This window comes from Saccopteryx leptura, chromosome 6 (genome assembly GCF_036850995.1).
Source record: "Saccopteryx leptura isolate mSacLep1 chromosome 6, mSacLep1_pri_phased_curated, whole genome shotgun sequence".
Lineage (NCBI taxonomy): Eukaryota > Metazoa > Chordata > Mammalia > Chiroptera > Emballonuridae > Saccopteryx > Saccopteryx leptura.
This window is the reverse complement of record NC_089508.1, coordinates 14,791,655-14,809,591: the sequence shown is the minus strand read 5'-3', so window position 1 is coordinate 14,809,591 and position 17,937 is coordinate 14,791,655. Positions and strand designations below refer to the sequence as shown.

The 17,937-nt window shown below is 42.2% G+C and overlaps 1 protein-coding gene across 9 annotated transcripts in view; it reads right to left on the bottom strand.

Moving 5' to 3' along the window:
* Nucleotides 1–17,937, bottom strand: part of EML5 (EMAP like 5) — a 140,550-nt gene that overhangs the window by 62,225 nt on the left and 60,388 nt on the right. For all 9 annotated transcript variants that reach the window (XR_010751982.1, XR_010751983.1, XR_010751984.1 and 6 more), the window contains exons 14-17: nucleotides 17,087–17,273; nucleotides 9,082–9,187; nucleotides 7,612–7,705; nucleotides 6,463–6,563 (exon numbers count right to left, since the gene is read on the bottom strand). Coding sequence is in view for 6 of the 9 variants with exons in the window: in XM_066387935.1 (XP_066244032.1) it covers nucleotides 6,463–6,563; nucleotides 7,612–7,705; nucleotides 9,082–9,187; nucleotides 17,087–17,273 (488 nt within the window). In the remaining 3 variants the exon portion in view is untranslated. The remainder of the gene's footprint in view (nucleotides 1–6,462; nucleotides 6,564–7,611; nucleotides 7,706–9,081; nucleotides 9,188–17,086; nucleotides 17,274–17,937) is intronic.

Here is a 17,937-nt window from a genome sequence, read left to right as displayed (position 1 = left end):
TCAGTGTGTTACTAGTCTCATGCAGTCCTTCACACAGCTTTCTGTGCTTATTTATGAATTCTTAGGCAATGTCACATTATTTCTCTTGTTTTAAAATTTTCTGTAAATACTGTTCTGTATGTATTCTTTTGCAACTTGCTTTTTTCACCAACCATCTGCTATGGAGTTTTATAAACACTGATTTGTATCTCTAGAAAACGCACTTTCCTAACAACATAGCATTCCATTATGTGAACATAACACAGTCTGTCCAAGTTTTTATTAATAGGCACTTAAGTTGCTTCCAAGTGTCTGCTATTGAGAACAGTGCTGCTTTACACATTTGTGCAAGGGTCTCTCTGTCCGAGTGCAGGGGGCCCTCTGGGCATGCCCAGGAGGGTGCAGGGCACGTGCGAAGGGAACAGCATAGAGACGAGAGCTATCATGTGTTGCCAAACTGTCCTCCAAAGTCGAGGCACAACTTACACTCCCCTCACTGGGGAAATGGGCTCTGCTCCGCCTTTCAGAAGCACCTGCACTGCCAGACTAGGAGGGCTGGCAACTGAATTTGGTTGTGATTTTAATCGGCACTTCTCTGATTACTAATGAGATTTCTCTTTTCCTATTCTTGTTGACTATTCATTACCTACCGATGTCTTTTGCCCGTTCTTCCAGTTGAACTCGTTATTCATTTATTCATAAAATACACATGCCAGGCACTACTCCAAGTAGTAGGGCAAGGGTCGTGAACCCTTTTGGCTGAGAGAGCCATGAACACCACATATTTTAAAATGTAATTCCGTGAGAGCCATACAATACGTTTAACACTAAATACAAGTAAATGTGTGCATTTTATGCAAGACCAACACTTTTAAAGTACAATAAGTCTCTGAATTCTTTTTAATAACGTTGTTATGCTGTTGCTAACCAATGATGAATAAAGTACTTCTTACCATTAATGCGACTTCTGGTGCTGCATGGTTTTGCTGATGGCTTTGTAGTCTGGTTGATACGTGGTAAGGTTAAGCTTCATGCAGGCGTTGAGACTTCCATCCGTTCAACGTGATCGTAGGTTGGTCTTAACATTCCTTAGATGTGAGAAAGACTGCTCACATGCATATGTATAGCCAAACATTGTCAGTACAGCAATACTCACACGCTGCAGTGTGTGTCTGTGACAGGAAGCGCATTCCAAGTTTTGACAATCAGCTGGTCCACAGGTTAAAGTTTTTTCATTTCTTCCCACTTGTGTTTGCTCGCCAACTCTGCTTGCTGTCGTGCAAGTCTTTCCAAATCTTCATTCAGTGACTTGAACTTATTTACCCACATGTCTGAGGCCTTCAGGTCAGCAGCTTGTAGCTCAAAATCTCTGACAGAGACACCGGGGATGTAACTCAGGTCAGCACTGTCCACTGCACACTCATGTGGATGGGTGATGAACTTAAAAAGACGAGTGTGCTCACGAAATTCTCCAAAGCGCACTTTGAATGACTGCAGCTGTGCAGTCATTCACATTTAGATGTGAAGCCTGCTAGCTGCTGGAGATCAAGATGTTGAGCAGGGTCACTTGCTGTGCATGTATCTTTAAACTCTCCCAGTTTTTCAAAGTGTAGTAAACGACCTGTTTCAATGTCGGTGATGAAGAGTTCCAGCTTGTTTTCAAATGCAAACACTGCTTGTTGAAGGGATAAGACTGTATTTCCAACACCTGCATTTGCACATTGAGCTGGTTAAGATGTTCAGTCATGTCCATGAGAGAGTAGAACTTCAGGAGCCACTCAGTGTTAGCTAGCTCAGGATACTCGACATTTTTCATTTCAATAGAAGTTTGCATTTCGCTTAGACAAGCTGCGAAACAGCTGAGCACCTTCCCTCGACAACCAACGCACATTGCTGTGCAGAAGCAGACCACGATAATTATTCCCAACTTCATCCAGCAGCAGTGTTTTAAACTGGCGATCATTTAAAGCTCGGGCAACAATAAAGTTGACCACCTGAATGACCAGCGACATCACCTCACCAAGCTGCTCGCCACACATCTGAGCACAGAGTGCCTCCTGATGTAGGATGCAGTGAAAACTTAGGATGGGTCTCTTTTCATATTCACGTAGAAGCGCTACGAATCCTCTGTTTTTCCCCCACCATGCATGAAGCACCATCAGTACACACTGATATAAGTTTATCCATTGGTAGATTTTTTTCTTTAGCGAACTTGGTGAAAGACTTGAATAAATCCTCCCCTCTTGTTGTCTCTTTCAAGGCAAAACAGCAAGACTTTCGTCACATAGTGTGTCACCGACAGCATACCTTGCAATCACGCTGAACTGGAATAAATGGCTTACGTTTGTTGACTCATCCAAAGCGAGAGAAAAGAATGGTGCTGCATTTATGTCCTTCACTTGTGTTGCCTCAGTTTGATTTGCCATCATGATAGTACAATCGTGAACAGTTCTTGCCGACAGAGGCATGTCTTTTATTCGTTTGATTATCTTGTCTTTATCAGAAAAGTCGTCAAAAAGTTCATTGGCAACATCTAGCATGAATATTTTGGCATACTCCTCATCTGTGAAGGGCTTTCTGTTTCTCACAATTGCTAAAGTACCAGTAAAACTAGCCGAATTCCAGTCACCTTGTTGGGTCCAAACACGGAGTTGCTGCTGACTAGCTTGCACTCTGCACAGTAGCTCTTGACATGCTTTCTTCCTGCTGTCCCCCGCTGGGTATTTCGATGCAAATGTAGTATGGCATGTGTTGAAGTGCCGCTTTATATTTGACCCTTTCATCAATGCAATTTTATCATTGCATATTAGACACACTGCAGAACCTGCTCTCTCCACAAAGGCGAATTCCTCTGTCCATTCCTGCTGAAAAGTACAATATTCCTCATCTTTTTTTCTTTTAGCCATCTTCTTCATCAAAAGGGTTTCTGCAATTAGCTAGCTGACTACTTGACTAAAAGGAGGGAAGTTTACTTCCTGACCTCACAACGACCCATGTATGTTAAGCATTATCCAATAAAAATTTGGTGTTGTCCCGGAGGACAGCTGTGATTGGATCCAACCACCTGCAACCCTGAACATGAGTGGTAAGAAATGAATGGATTGCAATACATGAGAATGTTTTATATTTTTAACGTTATTTTTTTTTTCATTAAAGATTTGTTTGCAAGCCAGATGCAGCCATCAAAGGAGCCACATCTGGCTCGCGAGCCATAGGTTCCAGACCCCTGTACTAGGGTTCAGCTATGAACCAAACAGCACAATTCCCTGCCTTCACGGGGCTTCCTGGAGAGGGACAGGCAGTAATTCTGACACGCAGAGTGTACAGCATGTCATAGGCTGACGGGAGCTCCGGAGGAAGTGTAAGCAGGAAAGGAGACAAGCAATGGGAGGGCCCATTCCAAGTCGGGGGCCGAGAGAGGCCTCCCTGAGAGGAGCATCTGAGCGACCCTGAGAGCCAGCAAGAGCACGTCACTCAGGAGAGTGCTGGCGGCAGAGGCTCAGCAAGTGCAAAGGCCCCACACAGGCACGTGGCAGGAGTCTTCCCGGTACAGCTGGGGAGGCCTGTGCAGAGGAGCAGGGAGAGCAGGAGAGGCGAGAGGCAGGAGAGGGAGACGGGGCCGGAGGAGCACGAGGCAGCAGCACTGGCCACTGTCAGGATGTAACTTGTGCTCTATATGAGAGGAAAAACACAGGTGTGCAACGACAGACCTGTCTCATCGTTTATAACAGCTCCTTCCGATTTCTGGACTGCAGTAAACTGCAGAGCAGCAAAAACAGAAAGAGTCCGACGGCCCGTCAGTCAGCAGAGCTGGGACAAAGGCAGCACCGCCCGGGCGGCGGCACGAAGATGACGGAGAGCGGGCACCTCCCTACGTGGCGGCCAGAGTGGACAGTGCGCCTGGCAGGGCAGGCAGGTGGCGTGGTAAAGAAAACCCCAAACCAGACTGACTTCTCTCAAGAGAAAGGAGAAGAGCGTATTTTCCAATTGGAAGGGCACACCACCGTTTGGAGACATCTTAAGAGAAACTGACGAACGACTGGAGGGCAGAGGTGAAAGGGTTTCTGCGTGGTCGTGTTTCTCTAGACGGAGCAGTAACCCCACACCGTGCGCTGAAGGGAAAGTGCAGCGGAAGACTGAGGACGAGGGGAGAAAGGAAGAAGAGGCGGAGTGAGGTCCTCCAGCAAGTGAGAGGGGAAGGGATCCAGCGCCCACGTGAGACTCTGGCCTCCACTAGAACAGACGACCGTCCAGAGCAGGCTGGGCAAGCCCGGGGCTGAGGGCCGAACCCTGCCACCCCGCTTCTGAACGTTCCCGCTGGAGCAGCTGTGCACGGTGCTGCTGTGCGCGGCACAGACCACACCTGTGCCCTCCTCTGCTCCTCGCGCCCGTCTCCTTCACCTCTGCTGCCAGCCAGCAGCTGCCCAGGACTTGAGCTGGTCACTATCTGTGAGTGGAGGATTTCGCTACGCAGCTGTTGGGTCCCTAGCAGTGGAATCACGGCAGGTGCTGCCTCGCCTTCGGCCGGCTGCCCGCCTGAGAAGGCAGGTCTGTCCGGGAGCAGGATGCACTGGGATCCACATGGTCCCTGGGCACAGTGAAGCTGACCATGGCCCCCCACCACAGCCGGGAGCCCCCTTCACCCCAGCAGGGTGATCTGGGAAAGAATGTCTCCAGTTAATGGCCACGGGGTGTAAACTGGTACGGCAGGACAGGCAGTCTCCCTCTTGTTCCGTGAGTGCCAATGTCACGTTCTTGACCTGAGCCTGGGAAGTCCAAAATATTTGCTCTCTGGCTGTTTACAGAAAGAGTTTGCCCCTCCGGTTTAGATAAGCATTAGCTGGGTTTTCTGATACACGAAATAAACAAGGTCATGCCACTGCTGCATCCACAAAACTCTCAATGGCCCCTGCCCCCATCAGCCATGGAAGCGAGTGCAAATTCCTTAGGGGAGAGACTCACAACTCATACTTTGGAATTCTCCAGAGGTAAGAATCTCTCTCTTAGCCTCAGGCTTAAATCGTCTTTAACTTAGTTTACATGCAAATGGTTAGACAGCACTTACTCAGACTAATCAAGTGGCTAATTACTTCCCACTTGGCTAGACTCTGGACCAGAACCTCAAGGCGAGGAAGGCTGACATGCACACCAAAGTCCTACCTCTCATCCTTTCACCGCTCAGTGTCAGGTCTACTCTGTGTCTTATCAAACTTAAGGGAAAAAAGTTACTCGATTGTAACTCTTTTCATTTTAATGTTATTTACTTTAAGTCTCTTATTTTAAAAAGTTATAGGTTTTTTTCAAGACAGAAATAATAAGCATTGCTTGCTTGGTAATTAAAATTCCAAGTGACTAAGATACTAAAATGAAAAGTTTTGTTTAAATGTATAGGAATGAAAATTACAAATGTGAAAATACTTCCCTCTACTTTGTGAATGTATACACACTATGATCTGATGAGTTTGGGATGAAGTATTAAATTCAAGTCTGAAAACTGATTCTGTGTCCTATGTGGTTTACACTTTGAAAGTCACTTGAACTTGGAAAATGTCTTCACAAAGCCTATTATTTTCTAATAAACATTTCACTTCTTCCTATATTAACATATTTTATCTGAAAGGTTTAAGAGTACTGAGACTTTGATGTCAAATTGCTGAAATTTATAAGTATACTAATGTATGTGAAAAAGAGACATTTTCATTTTGAAATGTCAAGTTCTTCCAGAGCTACTAATTTACAGTCACAAATAACTAAAGTAATAAAACATTCCACTTCTTTTTTTTTATAATTTTTTAAAAAATTTTATTTATTCATTTTAGAAAGGAGAGAGACAGAGAGAGAGAAGGGGGAGGAGCAGGAAGCATCAACTCCCATATGTGCCTTGACCAGGCAAGCCCAGGGTTTCGAACCGGCAACCTCAGCATTTCCAGGTCAACCCTTTATCCACTGCGCCACCACAGGTCAACATTCCACTTCCATATCGTTTCATAGCACATAAAGAAATTTTAGAAAATATCTTTAACAGAAAAAAGGAGTCTGCACATCAGGCAGTTAATCCTCTCGCAAATATGAATGCTACATCAATGCAGCCAATAAATGATGATGTAATAAATCTTTTGTTTAAAATATGCCAAGGCAACTGTGCATCATCACTTTTTAAAAAATTAACCCTTAATTTGAATAGTTTTAGATTTTCATAAAAGATGCAAAGAGAACACAGTGATCTCATACACAGTACTCCTCACTCAGCTTTCCCCAGTGATGTCTTACATCCCTACAGACTATTTTCAAAACTAAGAAACGAACATATTTGATACATTTTTATTAGCTGGACTCCAGATCTCACTCAGATATCACCTGGTTTTCCACCATCTCTTTTCTGTCCAGGACCCAGTCTACACTATCACCTCACACTTAGCTAAATCAGTCTGAAAAGTAGTCATTTCTTAAATTTCAAAGAAATAAAAAGAGGCGCTTCCTTACCTGCTCTACGCCAAAATTTCATGTGTTTAATTCCAGCGGTAATTAATTTGTCAGGCACATATGGGTTCATCTTTACAACAAAAATCTTATCTTTACTTCCTCTGAAATAAATACCAAAATGTTTTAATTCATAAGATAAAGCTCTCCTTGTAGAATTATGCAGCTGAACCCTGTGTAATTTTGTTAACCAGTGTCACCCCAGTAAATTCAGTCAGAACACAGAGAGCCCTTTCCCACACTAATCTTTGCCTACACCACACCCCATCGTGCTTCCACGGAAAGGCTGGTCCACTGTCTCTCAGGTGAGCTGTGGGCTATGTAATCATGCATTTGTACATTTGTTTCTTTATCATTTTAATTTCCTATTAACTCTTTCTAACAGAATCTTAAAAGATAAGAACAGTTAAAAACTGAACTTCTTTTCATGGTACCTACTCTATACTATGCGTAGGGAATGTTATTTGTGGCATGAATGAGTGAAAGATAATTTAAAAATACTTTGTTATATTAATAGTTTAACCGAGCCTTTCCAAATACAAAGCTTCTCTTAAACTCTCTTTTATCTGGACACTGTATATATACTCTGAACAAAGCATTTATCTATTTTTAAAGTGCTTTGGTGCCTCACTTTAAGGAATAGGAAGTTAAAAGAAAAAGTCTGACACTTGCCTATTTCCTACTTCAAATAAATTGCAAATATTTTTATAATAAAAATAACATGCTCATTGTAGAAAATTTAGAAAATAAAAAGTATAACAGAAAAAATTAAAAAACTTATAGGCCCTTTGTAATATGTGTGTATGTAGGTATCTTCTTTCACTCAGACATGTAATGTGAGCATTTCATCATGCTTTGCAATAGCTATATAACTGCTTATCAAACGGCAAAATGCACCCTACCTGTAAACGGAGATTTTAGATAGCTATTTTGTTACATTAAAAAAAGTTCTCAAGGGTTACACCTACAAATGAATCCTGAAATCATTCGTCCTTTTACCATGATTATATTAGTTATTTGATGATGATAAAGATGGCAGCAACAGAAAAAGGTTACATGTTTGCTTGATTTCACAGCTGTCCCTAATTTTTAAAAATTTTTAGTCCAAAGGGATGTCAGGACTTGGCAATGAGATGCTCACTTGCCCCCTACCTTGCTACGGAAAGTTTCTCTCCCTTCTTCCAGTCCCACAGCACGACTGCGTGGCCGTCCTCTATTCCGACTGAAGCCAAGCGCTTCCCGTCCGCTACGGAAGTATAACCAGAGAGACGCGCTGACCATTACATTCGGAAAGTAAAAACCATTCAGTACAAATTGTAAAACCACAGCACCAGATTTAAAAGTTTATAAAATATTCAATATTAGGTGTACATACAGCTAGAAAAAAACCCTACACTTTCTAAGGAGAAAAGAATTGTTTCTCAATGCATCTAAACATATCTGCTGACATTCTCTCTGATTTTGTTTACCTTACCCTCCAGGCTGAGATGGAGGAAAGGGGGAAGATTAGAAAAGTGGGAAAAAGGAAATTTAAAAAAAAGAGGAGGAATGGAAAAACTAAGGAAGAAAGAAAGAAAGAAAAGATTTACTTCAATTAAATTCACCACCAGAACTCTACTGTAATATAAAACCTCACAATGATTTAAAAATTTAATCAAATGAAAGAGATGCAGGTTACAAACACATATTGCCATTAGTATGACTGTTTTTAGTAAAGGACAATTCTTTTGTTATTATCACCAAGCAACAAGTAATGAACGAGTGAGACAAACGACTGAGCTCAGTCCGTCATGCTGACAGATGTGCATGTATTTACAAGCTATAAAGGCTCAAACCATGATGTTTCCCAGTCTGCTATACTTTTAAAAACCCCAGTCAGTTCCTTATTGCTACCAGTGGTGTTTTCCTTGTTCACTAGTTAGTCTGCCATTCATTCTCTTGTTTCTTGACTTTTAGCAGATCCCTAAATGTGTACATACTCATTTCCTCCAAAACTCTCTACGATGAATAATTCACTATCACTTCAGTCAGAGCAGCAGAAAGCACAAATTTACTGTTTCTTAAAATAAAGTTCTCTATCAATGGTATTCCCTGTTTCCTGTTCCACACCCTAGCTTTCCTTGTAGATCTGCTCTGTATTTTGATCTGTCTGTAATTGTTAAACTTTTAAGTGTATGGCACAGAGCTGACCCGATCTGAATTCAGAGGAGACAGCTTGCAGCGGTCACTTCGTGGGAATGAGGGACGTCACGGAGGCAGCATGCGGCCCTCGCCTCTTCCTCCCCGAGCTCTCACCCTAAGCACTTCCACCGTGGCTGTAAGTCCCCGAGACCAGACTCTGCCGAAGTGGGGGCTACGTACCAGGAGTAGTAACTGAGATGATTTTAGATGTTATGTAGACAAACATTTTTATTTTAATAAACATATGTATGTTAATGGGTATCAAAATTTTCACTAATTGAATTACAAGAAAGCCAGAAAACCCATACTTACACAGTCCCTATTGGTCAGGATAAGAATATGCACATCTGACAAGTCTAGGCAACACTAATTCAGAATAAAATACTATATACATCGCCTCTGCATTTTGATCATTCTTACTGGGATAAAAACCAGCCTTACCTGAGAAATCAACGGCACAGACACCATACTGGTGGCAGCCCTTTAATACAGACAATGCTTTAACGGTTTCTGTGTCCCATACGTGGATTGAGGGATCCCTACCTACCTAAAATAGAAAGAACTGTAAAAATCATTTTGTAAAATTATTTATTTTCAGACCTTTTAAAAGGGAATAAAACAGATTTTATAGCCATTTTTGTATTTGCTATTGACATTTATCAAATGAAAACTATAGAGCAGATTGTATATGTGACGCTTTTCCTCCATTTGTTGAGAGGCTAAAGAGGCCAGGCTCAGTGCCTCCAGCAATGTGCTACAGCTATGTGAGTCCCAAAGCCCCACTTCATCAGCGAAGGTCACGTGGCCAAGCACCCACTGTAGGCCGTGAACAAGCAGATCTACTGCAGCACGCCGGCACCCGCCTTTAAACTTGGTTTATGATGTTTGCCTAAGCACCGGTAAGCTATCAATTCTTTATTTTCCCCTAAAGAAGAGCCTTTATTCATTTTCATGGCTTAAGAAAGGGAAAAGCTCTAGAAAAAGGAAATTTCAAAACAGGTCCTTTTTTTAAAATTTTTTTATTTTTCTGAAGTTGGAAATGGGGAGGCAGTCAGACTCCCGCATGCGCCCGACCGGGATCCACCTGGCATGCCCACCAGGGGGCGATGCTCTGCCCATCTGGGGCGTCACTCTGTTGCGACCAGAGCCATTCTAGTGCCTGAGGCAGAGGCCACAGAGCCATCCTCAGCGCCCGGGCCAACCTTGCTCCAATGGAGCCTTGGCTGCGGGAGGGGAAGAGAGAGACAGAGAGGAAGGAGGGGGAGTGGAAAAGCAGATGGGCGTTTCTCCTGTGTGCCCTGGCCAGGAATCGAACCCGGGTCTCCTGTATGCCAGGCCAACGCTCTACCACTGAGCAAACTGGCCAGGACTTTTTTTTTTTTTAAACAGGTCTTAAGTGAGTGCCTGTGTGCAGGGCGGGGTGGGTCCAGGTTGGAGTCTTGCCCTCCCCGGTGGTCACGTCTAGGTGGTGAGGACAGTTGTCCCCAAGTGCCTCGGCATACCTCTGGGCCCCAGTGACTGGCCTCAGTGACTGCTCAGCTCTCAGTGAGCCCGGTCATCCTACACCAGCTCTTCACTGCACAGAATTCCCAAACTGCCAAGACTTCCTCCAGAACTTGTTCATTTACAGTCTGGAACTTCGTCATTAGGGACCACGATGTCGAGGGTGTCGCTCATCAGGTTATATACCTACGGACCCGATCGCTGGCGGTGCTGGAGGTGAGCGATGGGGACGGGTAACTGCCACCGGCCCGGGCTCTCAGCCCGTCACCTGTGATGATGTGGCCACAGCACCCGAGGCAGTGCTGGCCACTGCTCATCACTGGCACTTCGGCCCCAGCGCCAATTAGTAATGAGTTGTTGACAAAGAGAGAGACCGTGTAGGATTCCTTAGACTGAGACACAAATGAAGAGGTTTCGCTGTCCCAGGACCACATTTTGATTTGCGACAGCTTGTTGATCAGAAAGATGCGACGCCCTTGCCCTGGGCTTTGCCACAGGGTTTCATGGTCCAGATGCTGGAGGGCTTCTCCTGAACTCCACGAACACACTGTAGTCACTGGGCAGCGTGTAGATGACCGGGACAAAAGTCCAAATAGAGGGGTTTTCCATTCTCATCTGTATCTGCCAGAAGATTCCCCTCTTTCTCCAGCTCTTTCCTATATCTTTTAATATCCTTGACCATAAGATTCTTCCTGGTCCCTTCACAGTGGTTTGGAGAATGGTTGGCTGTCTGATCGTCAGAGAGCTGACAGCCAGTTTCGACACTCAAGACATTCGGATGGTCTGCACCCTCGTCCAGTAAAATTCCAATCCTCTTTTCTGTCACCGGGATCATCTTCCCTTTTCAAAATTACTTCTCAGCATGACTTCTCGGTATCAGCAACCCACTTCACTTTCCTGCCGTGACCCATAGGTGCTCAGCAGCCAACAGGAGCGTCCACCCTTCTTTCAGTCTCACTGACTCTTGCCTGGGGCACTTACTTGATGTCAGAGCATTTTCATTTTCCTGTCACTGCCTTCTGTGAGCGCAGAGCACAGAACAGCACCCAAACTATCGATTCTTAATTATCCCTTTAGACTCAAAAAATCATTTTCTTTAACTATAAGGATAAAGAAATTTTTAAAGCTTTGCCTGTAAAGGCAAATCCTGAAATAACTAATATGATGGCCAGTTCTTGTTAATTTTGAGATTGGTTTAATATAAAGACAATAGAGACAACACTGCAATAAACCAATTCTTCACTAAGTTCTTCAGCCAAATGCTACCAGTGACAGTCAGTTTTCTTTCTGCGTAACTTCTGCAAAGTCTGAGACTTTCGATGACTTCACAGAAACACTCTCCTGATTCTATGGTCTCCTTGACTCTTCTACTGAGTTTCCTTCAAAAGTTCATCAATTGTTCCTAACTATAAACTCCTGGCTTTAATCTCTGGTCTTTTCAGTCTATATTTTTGCCCCGAAACTCCCAGTTTCAATAGTTACATCAACAAATGACTCCTAAACTCTGCTGTTAAACTTTTCTTCTGAATTCAAGACTTACACTTTCCATTGCCTGTGTGTGTGTGTGTGTGTGTGTGTGTGAGAGAGAGAGAGAGAGAGAGAGAGAGAGAGAGAGAAACAGAAAGAGGGACAGACAGACAGGGAGAGAAATGAGAAGCATCAATTCTTCATGGTGGCACCTTAGTTGTTCACTGATTGCTCTCTCATATGTGCCTTGACCGTGGGGCTACAGCAGAGTGACCCCTTTCTCAAGCCAGTGACCTTGGACTCAAGTTGGTGAGCCTTGCTTAAACCAGATGCACCCACGCTCAAGCTGGTAACCTCGGAGTTTTGAACCTGGGTCCTCTGCTTCCCAGTCTGATTCTCTATACACTGCACCACCACCTGGTCAGGCTCAATTGCCTACTTGACATCTTATTTGGAGATGGAGATGATGACGATGACAATGATGATGATAAAGACTAACATTTACTGAGAACTGACTTATATACTAGAAACTGGTCTAAACACTTTACAAGGATTGACTCATTTAACATTTTACAACTCAATGGATAGAAACCGATGGTATCATATCTTAAAAGATGTGGAAACTGAGGCATAGAGAGGTTAGGTAATTTTCCCACAGCTATTAGTGGAGAAACTTGAATTTAAACACCACACTCAGTGCTGGATGAAGTAATGATAGTGTATTATCAGAGCACACACGTCAGTCAGGGGAGAGGAGAGGGGGGAGAAGGGAGGGGAGGGCAAGTTCTCAGGTATGTTACTTCGAACCTAAGTTTAGAATTAGACAATGTTGCAGGTTGAATGGAGGTGAAGAGGAAGAACTTTCCAAAGGGAAGGAACAAAGGGAGAGCATTACACATGTTGGACAAATTTTAAATAGCTCAGAAGGCAGGAGCATAGGTTACGAGGAGGTAAATGCAAAGAGGTAAAAAGAGGAATTTGGAGAGTTAGAATTGCCTGCTAATGAATTTAGACAGTAAGTCTAATAAATTTACCTAAGAATATCCAGATAGAGAAGTATCAGTTAAGACTCTTCTCAGTGTCTTTTATTTCAGTATGTCTGCTTTGTACTTTGGCAAACCTGAATAGGTTTCTACCATGGTTGTAAAACAAAAGCACAGCCATCCTGTTTGTCATAGAACATTTGTTAGATAATTTATCATTTTAGATAACAAAGAAATCATATTTCGTGTCTTTGTTTTCTATAGTTTTTACTCACAAATTTAAAAAAATATTTTGTCCTCACAGAAAGAAGCCAGAGTTCTTTAATTACAAATTGAAATTAAAATAATATTAATTACAACTCTAAGAAAAACTAGGAAAAAAGTTGGGATAGTAAAATGAAAATAAAATTCCATTCTAAAGAATTCTTTATTTCCTAGAATACAAAAGATAGATTTTCTTTTAAAAAGAGTACTTATCTAACTTTAAAGTGAAACGAAGAGCTAACCTATCCAGCCTGTTATAACATGGTTGAATTCTTTAAATTGGATTTTATTGGGGTCACACTGGTTAATGTGATTATACAGGTTGCAGGTGCCCAATCCTTCAACACATCTCTCTGCACACTGAACTGTGTGTCACCACCCCAAGTCAAGTCTTCATCCATCACCATTTATTCCTCTTACACCCTCCCTTTCTCTCCCCTCCCCAGTCATCACCACACTGTTGTCCATGTCTATGATGGGTTTTTTTTGTCCTTTTTTGCTCTATTCCTTTACTTTCTTATCTGAATCCCCTCACCCAACAACTGCCAGTCTGCTCTCTGTGTATGAGTCTGTTTCTAGTTAGCTTCTTAGTTCATTAGATTCCACATATGAGTGGAATCATATGGTACTTGTCTTTCTCTAACTTATTTCACTCAGCATAATGATCTCCAGGTCCATCCATACTGTTGCAAAAGGTAAGACTGCCCTCCTTTTTTATGGCCAGGTAGCATTCCACTATGTAAATGTACCATAGCTTTTTATCCACTCATTTACTGATGGGCACCTGGGCTGCTTCCAAATCCTGGATATTATAAATAATGCTGCAATGAACATAGGGGTGATTAAATTATTCTGTATTAGTGTTTTAGGATTCTTCTGATATATTCCTAGAAATGGGATTGCTGGGTCAAAAGGCAGCTCCATATCTAATTTTTCTGAGATAACTCCACACTGTTTTCCCCCATGGCTGTACCAGTCTGCATTCCCACCAACGTGGTGCACAAGGGTTGGCTTTTCTCCACACTCACCAGCACTTGTTTGTTAATTTACTGATGATAGCCATTCTGACAGGTGCAAGGTGATATCTCATTGTGATTTTAATTTGCATTCTCTGATCATTAGTGACATTGAGCATCTTGTCATGTCTACTGGCCATCTGTATTTTAATGATATGAATTCTTCCTATTCATGAACATAGTATGCTTCCACTTGTTTGTATCTTCTTCAATTTCTTTCTTCAGTGTCATAATTTTCTAAGTACAGGTCTTTCACATCCTTGGTTAAATTTACTCCTAGGTATTTTATTCTTTTTGAAGCAATTGTGAATGGTATTGTTTTCTTGGTTTCCCTTTCTGATAGATTGTTATTGATGTATAAAAATGAGCCTGACCAGGCGGTGGCACAGTGGATAGAGCATTGGACTGGGATGTGGAGGACCCAGGTTCGAAACCCCGAGATCGCCAGCTTGAGCATGGGTTCATCTGGTTTGAGCAAGGCTCACTACCTTGAGCCCAAGGTCACTGACTTGAGCAAGGGGTCACTTGGTCTGCTGTAGCCACTCAGTCAAGGCACATATGAGAAAGCAATCAATGAACAACTATGGTGCCACAACAAACAACTGATGCTTCTCATCTCTCTTCCTTCCTGTCTGTCCCTATCTATTCCTCTCTCTGTCTTTGTCTCTGTCACACACACCAAAAATAAATAAAAAATAAACAAACCCTTCTGACATTAAAAAAAATGTTGGCCCTGGCCGGTTGGCTCAGTGGTAGAGCGTCGGCCTGGTGTGCAGGAGTCCCGGGTTTGATTCCCAGCCAGGGCACACAGGAGAAGTGCCCATCTGCTTCTCCACCCCTCCCCCTCTCCTTCCTCTCTGTCTCTCTCTTCCCCTCCCGCAGCCAAGGCTCCATTGGAGCAAAGTTGGCCCGGGCGCTGAGGATGACTCTGTGGCCTCTGCCTCAGGTGCTAGAATGGCTCTGGTTGCAACAGAGCAATGCCCCAAATGGGCAGAGCATCGCCCCCTGGTGGACATGCTGGGTGGATCCCGGTCGGGCGCACGCAGGAGTCTGTCTGACTGCCTACCCGTTTCCAACTTCAGAAAAATACCAAAAAAAATGTAACTGATTTCTACATATTTATTTTGTATCCTGTTACTTTACTGAATTCAGTAAACCTTAGGGTTCTCTATATATTGTACAATACCGTGTCACCTGCAAATAATAATAGTTTATATCTTTCCATTTTGGATGTCTTTTATTTCTTCTTCTCATCTGATTGCTGTGGCTAGGAATTCCAGTACTATATTGAATAAGACTGATGAGAGCAGGTATCCCTGTCTTGTTCCTGATCTTAAGGGAAACACTAATAGTTTTTTGTTTGTTTGTTTGGGTTTTTTTTGTATTTTTCTGAAGCTGGAAACGGGGAGGCAGTCAGACAGACTGCCCGACCGGGATCCACCAGGCATACCCACCAGGCGGCGACGCTCTGCCCATCTGGGGCATTGCTCTATTGCAACCAGAGCCATTCTAGCGCCTGAGGATAGGCCACGGAGCTATCCTCAGCGCCCGGGCTAACTTTGCTCCAATGGAGCCTTGGCTGCGGGAGGGGAAGAGAGAGACAGAGAGGAAGGAGAGGGGGAGGGGTGGAAAAGCAGATGGGCACTTCTCCTGTGTGCCCTGGCTGGGAATCAAACCCGGGACTCCTGCACGCCAGGCCGACGCTCTACCACTGAGCCAACCGGCCAGGGTCAACACTAATAGTTTTTGTCCATTGAGTATGATACTGACTTTGGGTTTGTCATACATGCCCTTTATTACGTTGAGGTATGTTCCTCTATTCTCACTTTGCTGAGAGTTTTTAACAAAAATAGGTGCTGAATTTTATCAAATGCCTTTTTTTGGATCTATTGATGTGATCACGTGATTTTTATCCTTCATTTTGTTTATGTGGTGTATTATATTTATTGATTTGTGGATGTTGTACCGATACTGCATCTCCAGAACAAATCCCACTTGATCATGGTGTATAACCTTTTTAATGTATTGCTGAATCTGGTATGCTAATGTTCTGTTGAGGATTTCAGCATCTATGTTCACCAACGATATTGGTCTATAATTTTTTTTCTTTGTAGTCTTTATCTAGTTTTGGAGTTAAGATAATGCCGGCCTCATAAATGAGCTTGTGAGTCTTCCTTTCCTCTTGAATTTTCTGGAATAATTTGAGAAGGATAAGTGTTACTCTTTTTTGAATGTTTGGTAAAATTTATTTGTGACATCATCCATCCCAGAATTTTTGTTTGCTGGGAGTTTATTTATTTGCTTCAATTTCACTGGCTGTAATATGTCTATTCAGATTCTGATTCTTCCTGATTCATTTTGGAAGATTGTATGTTTCTAGGAATTTACCCATTTCATACAGATTGTCCAATTTGTTGGCATAAAGCTGTATGTAATATTTTCTTACAATGCTTTGTACTTCGTTGGTGTCTTTTGTTACATATCTTCTTTCATTTCTGATTTTATTTATTTGGGTAGGTCCTCTTTTTTTCTTGATGAGTCTAGTTGAAAGTTTGTCAATCTTGTTTATTTTTTCAAAAAACCACCTGTTGGGTTCACTGACCTTATGTATTGTTTTTTCAGTCTCTATTTTGTTTATTTCTGCTCTTCTATTATTTCCCTCTTTCTACTCACTTGGGCTTTGTGTCTTGTTCTTTTCTAAGCTTCTTTAAGTTTAAGGTCAGATTGTTCATTTGAGATTTTTCTTGTTTCTTGAAGTTGGCATGTGATATTATAAATTTCCCTCTTAGGATTGCTTTTGCTATGTCTCGTAGATTTTGGGTGTTGTGTTCTCATTTTCATTTGTCTCGACATGAAACAAATGATTTATTCCTTGATCTCATTGTTAACCCATTCAGTTTTTAGTAATATGTTATTTAGCTTCCATGTCTTTGTGTGCTTTTCAGTTTTTTTCCTGTGACTGATTTTTAGTTTCACCCCATTATGGTCCGAGAAGATCCTTGACATGATTTCAATCTTCTTAAATTCATTAAGACTTGTTTTGTTTCCTACCATGTGTTCTATCCTAGAAAATGGCCCATGTGCACTTAAAAAGGATGTATATTCTGCTGCTTCTGGGTAAAATGCTCTGAAGGTATCAATTAAATACAGCTGATCTAATGTGTTCTTAAGGCCACCATTCTCTTGTATAACATAGTTTGTCAAAGGACCTACCTGGCCTGTTGCCACGTAGTCTTTCAAAGGATGAAGAGCCAGGCAGAGAATCTCATCATCGTGCCCCAGGTAAAAGCGCTGTGTGTTCTGTTGTCGATTATAAATGACACCCACTGCTGCCACGTGGTACACAATTTCACCAATTTGAGTATAAAACAGATTACTTCGACAGTCATAACCTCTATAGCTAAATATAGAAAACATATATAATATGAACTTTGGCCTTTTATCTGACAAATATGGACTCTATAGTGGAGAAGTAGGTGGTACCTTTTGGGTTACTCAATTTCTAGTTTTACAAGATCAAAGCCAATAAAACAAAATACAAAATCTCAGATCACATAAACTTTCATGAATTGTTCTGATTGCAAATAGCTATAATATTAAATGAAAAAAATCAAGGTACAGATGAATGTATACAGTACACTACTAGTTGCATATAAGGACAGTACTAAATTTGTATTCTATAAAATATAAATATATGCTTTTCATAAGTAAAAGGTTATAGAAAAAAATGTATTTTTTTTAAAGGTTTTTTTTTTTTAATTTTATTTATTAATTTTTAGAGAGGAGAGAGAGAGGGAGAGAGAGAAAGGGGGAGGAGCTGGAAGCATCAACTCCCATATGTGCCTTGACCAGGCAAGCCCGGGGTTTTGAACCAGCGACCTCAGCATTTCCAGGTCGAAAAAAATGTATTTTTATTTGTCTGCATATGCATAAATATTTCTGGCACTAAGTAATAGTGATTATCCCTGGTACAGGGGAAATGATGGCTAGGGGGCAGAGGCAGGAAGAAGGGTTTCAAAGTGTACCCTTTTATATACATCGTTAAACTATAAGAATACAATATA